Source organism: Haliotis rufescens, unplaced genomic scaffold (genome assembly GCF_023055435.1).
Source record: "Haliotis rufescens isolate VD_foot unplaced genomic scaffold, xgHalRufe1.0.p SCAF_7, whole genome shotgun sequence".
In the NCBI taxonomy this organism is placed as follows: domain Eukaryota; kingdom Metazoa; phylum Mollusca; class Gastropoda; order Lepetellida; family Haliotidae; genus Haliotis; species Haliotis rufescens.
The window spans coordinates 50759391-50767761 of record NW_025964361.1 but is presented as its reverse complement, the minus strand read 5'-3'; the positions used below and the strand labels follow the sequence as shown (position 1 = coordinate 50767761).

Here is an 8371-nt window from a genome sequence, read left to right as displayed (position 1 = left end):
GGGATACCATGACATGCATCAACCAAGTCAAGGAGCCTGACCACCCGATCCAATTCGTTGTCTACAACGACAACCAAGCTTTGTTGAAGACCAATTCTAACTGGGGGCACGGGTATCCCAGTCGTCTGAGGCGCCGCGATTCGCTGTACAGAGTTGCGTCCCTTGGGCACGCCAGAAACCTATGATTACGGGTTCGAATCCCGGTTCGCCCTGATTCTAGGTTTGTCAGCACCATACCCGTGCTCGTGGGTTTCATCAAAGTGGGAAAGGTCTTAGACCTGCATCACTTCGGGCTTTCCTCCCACACTGAGGTGACACGCCGCGATATAACTGTAATACTGTTAAAAGCGGCGTTAAACCCAACTCACTCACTCACCCTATTCTAACTTAATTTTTACTGGGGAAGTCAAGAGAAGAAGAGGGCGGAAGAGAGGATGGACATTTCTCAAACCAAAATTCTTCCCCCACCCCAACCCCACCCCATACACTCCCTTCACACACGCGCACACACACACGCGCACATATACACCCGCCCCTGAAAATCAAATGGTTACTCTCATATCAGGGTTATTGATGGGATCCAGCAAAGAAATCCTGTAGCCTCATGCCGTCAGAGTTAATAAAAACATATGCGATGACCTCTCATTATACGATCACTTCTGTTCTTTCTTCCCGTTCTGCGGTTTTTATGGCCCTCACCACAGCTGAGGAACAGATGGACGTCACGACACAAGTGGCCGCCATTCCGATTCCGACAAGGATGCCATATGCGGCTTGAACGCTGATTCCGGCGTTGTTGACGTGGCACTGCGCTGCAAAGTGCGGTCCAGGATCTGGGTTGGTGAGACACGCTATCAGGCCCCACACGTTCCACGCCGTATGGAGCACTGCCAGCTGGGTGGTGAAAATGGATGTTATCTGCACTGCAATAGCCTGGAAATAGTCATTGACATATATCGTTTTTGTTTCTTTATTTTGTTGATTGACCGTCGTAAATATCAACAAAGTGGATTTTAAAAATAATAATTAAATTTTATTAATAAAAACAACAAAATACGTGTAACTCATTAGGTGATGTAACCTTTTACTATCTTTTTTTATACGATTTTAACATCTGACCGTATTAGTCTAAGATTACTTAAACATGTTTAATTTCTATTTCCACCATCGACCCTGTGTTAAAGGGAGTGAATGAGTGAGTGAGTTTAAAACCGCTATGAACAGTATTCCAGTTATATCAGGGCGTGTCTGGTTAATGTGGGAGGAAAACCCGAAATGATGCAGATCTCAGAAGTTGACCACTTTTTTGAAAGCCACGAGTACGGGTTTGTTGCTGTCAAAATTAGAATCATAATCGGGGTGAACCTGGTTCCTGGCGAACCCTTTCTGGCGAACGCTTCCCAGGTCCTGGCTGATAACACAATAGGGAGCACCTCCCACGTCCTGGCTGATAACACAATAGGGAGCACCTCCCACGTCCTGGCTGATAACACAATAGGGAGCACCTCCCACGTCCTGGCTGATAACACAATAGGGAGTAATTCCCACGTCCTGGCTGTTAACACAATAGGGAGCACGTTCGACGTCCTGGCTGATAACACAATAGGGAGTAATTTCCACATCCTGGCTGATAACACAATAGGGAGTAATTCCCACGTCCTGGCTGATAACACAATAGGGAGCACCTCCCACGTCCTGGCTGATAACACAATAGGGAGCACCTCCCACGTCCTGGCTGTTAACACAATAGGGAGCACCTCACACATCCAGGCTGATCACACAATAGGGAGTAATTCCCACGCCCAGGCTGATAACACAATAGGGAGTAATTCCCACGCCCAGGCTGATAACACAATAGGGAGTTATTCCCACGTCCTGGCTGATAACAAAATAGGGAACACCTCCCACGTCCAATCTGATAACACAATAGGGAGCACCTCCCACTTCCTGGCTGATAACACAATAGGGAGCGATTCCCACTTCCTGGCTGATAACACAATAGGGAGCGATTCCCACGTCCTGGCTGATAACACAATAGGGAGCACCTCCCACGTCCTGGCTGATAACACAATAGGGAGCACCTCCCACGTATCCGTCTGTGGCACTTACGTAATCGGTTCATCTTCATCAGGCGTCTACGCACGTTACAGACATATACACGTATCAGCACACATGGAAGATGGACACGTGCATTACTGAGTGAGTGAGTTTGATTTAACACCGCTTAAACCATGACTCATTTGTCTTAAACCGTGGGCTAACTAACTGAATTGTTAGTTAAACACCACTTGGCAATGACGGAACTTCTTTCTATTCCCCCCCCCCCCCCCCCCTGTCATTTATCGTGATGATTGAACAATTTCATAAAAAACGTTAGTCGCCAGCGGGATTCGAACCCACGAAGTTCGCACAGAAGGTTAATGAATGTAGACTTCTGCGATGGTGACTTGGGAAAAATTGTATGAAATAAACAACTAAACATTTACTTACATCAGGACTAATTGCTTATCCGTTTATGAACTGCGAAATATGTTTTATGCACTTTTTTTATAAAGTATGTTACTCAATGCATTCTGGTATTTGTACAGTTCTTGTGATTTGGTAGCTTTTCGTTCAACGAAAAAAACAGATAGAAAAGAAAATACTATTATTTTTATGAGGGCTAGGATTGCTCATAATAGTCCCATCAACATGGGCAAATACAATCGCGGTGATTGATAAATATGCTTGGTCCAAAATGAATGGTATACTTGCCCCGGAACATGCATTTCATAACCAAAATCGGCAAAGTGCGAGGTGCACGTGCGAAAGGCTCGGGGGACAGATTTCACGTGCTTCACGCAGTACCGACTCGCACAGTGTTCTCACAGTTCCTGAATATCTTTCAAAATACCTTAAACAAAACAAGTGAGTGAGTGAGTATGGTTTTACGCCGCTTTTAGCAATATTCCAGCAATATCACGGCGGGGGACACCAGAAATGGGCTTCACACATTGTACCCATGTCGGGAATCGAACCCGGGTCTTCGGCGTGACGAGCGAACGCTTTAACCACCAGGCTACCCGACCGCCCTTAAACAAAACAATGCTTATTAAGCATTTTAGGTGCTATAAATGTTGGACATGGTATGTAAGATCCCTCAGACCCCAGTGTCTAATCGTTGAGATGGTTAATGGTTTAATTAACCATTTCAACGATGAGACACTAGGTCCTCGTGGTCTAACCTATACTAAGAGGTCACGATCATAGGTTCCTGGCATGTCCAAGGGACGCCACTCTACCATATAGGTTACTCAGCTTTATGTGTTTCAAGACACTCACAGCAACAGCGAAAGTACCGAACGCTCCTGGTACGATCATTTTCCCCATATCCCTTCAGTATATCAATGTACAATCAAGGGAACGAGAATACAAACGTCACCACTTACTTTCACATTCGGAAATTTATAAATAATTCAAATACAGTAGAAACGTCAAAGTGCAGGTTCGCTACATGCAGAGTCTCCCCTAAAAGACGCTGCAATGGCCATAAACTTACATCGTCTCGAATCATCGAGATTGATAGGATTGAGCTCGGAGCCCAGATTCGGCCTAATTGTGTTTATGGATTGTCAGCATCATATCCTTGCTCTTGCTCATCACCAAAGTGGTTAACCTCTCAGGAGTTCATCACTTTGGGGGTTCCAAGCTGACACGCCGTAATAACACGCACTCACTCACTCACTTAAAGGGCAACTTCACACGGAAATGAACCAATTTTTCTTGTACTTTTTCCACATTAAAAGTGTTAACATAGAAGTGTCATAGACAAAAATATAAAAACATCATATTTAATTAACATATTTTTTGCATTAAAACGATTTATATTTTTCACATTTACCAAGTGTTCTATTTCCATAACAAAAACACCATGGCTTATGCCCCTTGCAATATGACGTCATTGGTGCCAATTGATAAACATTATGACGTCATCATGCTTTGTTAGAGCCGCTTCACGTGGTGTAGGTCTAGGTGTGTGATTCTAGCGTCCCAGATGCCAGCCAGCATAGTGTTATGCTGAGTCACCACTGCGCCGGAGTGTGTCGTAGACCATGTTGTTTTACCGCAAACTGGTCCTTGATATCTTTTGCGTTGAGAATAGTCAGGGACCCAGTTGAATTGGCACCAATTACGTCATAATCTAAGGGGGATAACTCAGGCCTATTTCGCTCGTAAAACGAAGGCCTCATAACGACATATCATTTTAACACTATTGTGAGCTTCCTACTTTCACTGTGAAAAAAAATGAGCGTATATTTTCAAACACAGATACTAACTAATTCTAAAATTGCGATTTGTTTAGATAAAGAAAGAAAGTGATTTTTGCGTGTACACTTCCCCTTCAATCACTAAAACCCCCACACCCTCCGTCCCCCCTACCCCCCTTATGCACTCACTCACTCACACCCCCACTGATTCACTTAATCACTAAACCCCCCATACCCTCCGTCCACCTCCCTCCCTCCCTTATTCACTCACTCACACCCGCACTCACTCACACCCCCACTCACTCACTTAATCACTAAAACCCCCACACCCTCCGTCCTCCTTCCCTCCCTCCCTTATTCACTCACTCACACCCCCACTCACTCACTTAATCACTAAAACCCCCACACCCTCCGCCCCCCTCCCTCCCTTATTCACTCTCACACCCCCACTCACTCACACCCCCACTCACTCACTAAATTACTAAAAAACCCACACCCTCCGTCCCCCCTCCCTCCCTCCCTCCCTTATTCACTCACTCACACCCACACTCACTCACACCCACACTCACTTCCTTGATCACTAACCCCCCCCCCCCCCTCCCTCCCACCCTTATTCACTCACTCACACTCCCAATCACTCACTCACCTTCTCACTCACTCACTCACTCACTCACTCACTCACTCACCCAAACACCCACTCACTCACTCAGTAAGCTACTACAACATCTTACTGAACTTACCAGCCACTTCAGCTTTGGTGACCTTTCCTTTATTGCTTCCTTGGTCAGCATTAGCCCTAAAACCCCAACTATAATTACCTACAAAACAAAGACAAACGATGATTACTCATAATCTGTCGTATACTATTTGCGTTCTCGTTAAACAAAGCTACTTTTGTCTGCGACTGTCTGGATGCTCTGTAATAAACGTAGCGGTTGACGTAGCGCTAACATCGCGCTATAGAACAGTAGCTCATTTAGTTTACCAGTAGAGAGAACCCTTTGCGTTTATATATTCGTTTGTTAGTTTGTAGTTTTAAAATAGCGCCGCACTCAGCAATATTCCAGCTATATGACGGCGGTCTACAAATAATTGAGTCTGGACCAGACAATCTAGTGATTGACATCTTTAGCAACGAGATACGATGACAAGCCATTCGTCCCCACTCGCCCTTTTCCGTAACCTGCAAGAAGACTCGTCCCCCTGTCGATGCATGTCATGTGCGAAAATACGACAAACCAATCAGAATGCGTGTATGATTTCAAGTTCTTCGAAGAATCACTCAGAAACAATATTTGATTTTACATATGTCTTGCATCTAAAAGTATACCCAAGACACAGTTAAATGTGTTTAATCATACTGTAAAATTCCGCATGACCCGATGTGCTTTTAATTGCATCTGAAATATATATAAAATATATGGGGAAATATATGTGAACCAATACGCAACGAGTTGACAATTGTTTTAGGTATGCCCGTTTGCGCTAAGACGGAACCCGGTCGCAAAAAATGGCCACGAGAGGGGCACGAGTCGCTATTCGGCTTGTACCGGAATGACATGAGTTGGTCACGAATGGATGACAAGCATCAACCAAGTCAGCGAGCCTCTCACCATAAACGTATATACGGTACAAGTAAGACACTTCTAATATACGAAAACCATTAGGGCCATATCATTGTATATTTCTTTTCTTCAGAAGGTATTGATATGAAATTTCAAGATATTATATTGACAATTCAAGATACTTAATTAACATTTCAAGACACTATGTTGAAAGTTCAAAATACTACTTTATGAAGTTTTAACATAGTATTTGACATTTCAACACGATATCTTGAACATTCGATTATCTTAGTGAGTGATTGAGTTTGGTTTTACGCCGCTTTTAGCAATATTCCAGCAATATTACAGCGGGGGACACCAGAAATGGGCTTCACACATTGTACCCATGTCGGGAATCGAAACCGGGTCTTCGGCGTGGCGAGCGAACGCTTTAACCACTAGGCTACCCGACCGCCCCTCGATTATCTGAAGGCCGTCATAATAGGGATGGAACATTGCTGACAATGGAGTAAAACAACATTCACTCATTCAAGTTTCAAAACCTGTTTCGAAACAGACCACTGGAGATGCAGTCGTGTAATTAGCAGTGGTGATAAATAGACGAGGAAACGGCTCATAAATGATTATGAGATATCATGTAGACGACTTGTTTTGTTGGTTGGTTGGTTGGTTGGTTGGTTGTTTAACGCCGCACTCAGCAATATTCCAGCTATACGACGGCGGTCTGTAAATAATCGAGTCTGGACCAGACAATCCAGTGATTAATATCATGAACATCGATCCGCGCAATTTGGATCGATGACAAGTATCAACCAAGTCAGCGAGCCTGACCACCCGATATCGTTAGTCGCCTCTTACGACACGCATAGTCGCCTTTTACGGCAAGTGTGGGTTGCTGAAGACCTATTCTACCCCGGATCTTCACGGGTCCGACTTGTTTGGGGCACATCTCTATCACCTCATGTAATGATCCTATACACAGATCCAGAGAGTTTTGTTTGTTTGTTATTTAACGCCATACGCCAAAATAATCCAGCTATATGATTGCTTTCTAATAATCGAGTCTGGACCAGACAATCCAGTGACTAACACCTTGGGCATTGATCTACGCAAGCGGGACACGCTGACAGGCATCAACCAAGTGACTGAGCCTGACGACCCGATCCCGTAAGTCGCCTCTCACGACAAGCATCGCGAAACTAATTATGATCTTTCTTCAAGTATAGGAGCGAGACAACCATACTATAGATGCTAATTAAAATGCTAATTAAAAATTTTCAAGGAAGTATTCTATGTTCATATGGACGTTTGACAAGTGATGTCTGACAATCAACGGTACCATATAATGTCCAAGGCGTCCAGTACACGTCAGTAAGATCATTTGCATATTTGCAAAGCTATAAAAACAAACTGGCTATCGTCACGATTAACGCTACCATCTGATCTTTATTATTCATCTACAGACAGGAAACTAGTATGACTGTACGTGTTTATTGGTAATATCGTGTGACAAGGGAACTAATTATACCATATATTTCCTTTCCAGACTTAACACGTGGAGCAATACTTCGGATACGTTCTTTGATGTTTGTAACCTTTGGATAATCGGGTTTGATTGCTGATGTCTCACCCTAGACCCAAGTGGATCAATTCTTGCCGCGACGACGACATCATGATGATGATGATGATGATGATGATGATGATGATGATAAAAATAAAAACAATTATTGACATATAGTCAGGTGCAGAGCTGGAGATCCTGGTTCGCAATGAACTTCACTTATCCACCAGGGGGAAAGGGTGGCCCAGTCGTCTGAGGCGCCGCTATTCTCTGTGCAGAGTTGCGTCCCTTGGGCACACCAGAAACCTATGATTGTAGGTTCGAATCCCGGTTCGCCCCAATTACGTTTCTAGGTTTGTCAGCACCATACCCGTGCTCGTGGGTTTCACCGAAGTGGTAAACGTCTTAGACCTGCATCACTTCGGGCTTTCCTCCCACATTAAGCTGACACGCCGCGATATAACTGGAATACTGTTAAAAGCGACATTAAACCCAACTCACTCACTCACTCACTCACTCACTGCGGACAAGCATTAACATAAATTCGTTGAGCTTAGGGACATTAGTGCTCCTTATGTAAAGTATGTCTAGATGCTTTCAACAGGAATATTTAGAACATAAACTACCAACACTACTTTCTTCGTTAATGATTTTGCATTCGTCTATTAACACTTCCGTGTAATCTTGTGGTCCAACACCATCCCCCATCTTTTCCGAAATGCTGCATCTGTTTTTAGGTACCATCTAATCGGACGTGTGGACCACAATTGTCATCACATTTAGTTTCGTAGCACCACCCTGGGTGGTGCACACACACACGAGAGATAAATAAACTGAAACGATGAAACAAAACCCAGCTCTCGTCGTCTCCCGGGATTATTTCATCGAGTGACCTCAGCGCTACGATTATATTAACCGCTTACCTCCGACTGCTAAGATCGTAACCCCCATACGTTAACTACAGCCGTGGCGCTAAGATAGAGGACTTTTCCCATCCC

At 44.2% G+C, this 8371-nt stretch overlaps 1 protein-coding gene across 1 annotated transcript; it reads right to left on the bottom strand.

The window, feature by feature from the left end:
• Window positions 1-497: 497 nt before the first annotated feature.
• On the bottom strand, window positions 498-5061 carry LOC124127545. Its single transcript, XM_046490939.2, has 2 exons — window positions 4988-5061; window positions 498-933 (listed from the first exon to the last, which is right to left on the bottom strand). The coding sequence occupies exons 1-2, from the start codon at window positions 5036-5038 to the stop codon at window positions 646-648; spliced, it is 339 nt and encodes a 112-aa protein (XP_046346895.1). The 5' UTR covers window positions 5039-5061; the 3' UTR covers window positions 498-645.
• Window positions 5062-8371: the final 3310 nt, after the last annotated feature.

Coding starts and splice junctions, on each gene's coding strand:
- LOC124127545 (XM_046490939.2), bottom strand. CDS start 5,038: ATGCTGACCAAGGAAGCAATAAAGGAAAGGTCACCAAAGCTGAAGTGG. Junction 934..4,987: donor CACCAAAGCTGAAGTGGCTG/GTAAGTTCAGTA, acceptor GACTATTTCCAG/GCTATTGCAGTGCAGATAAC.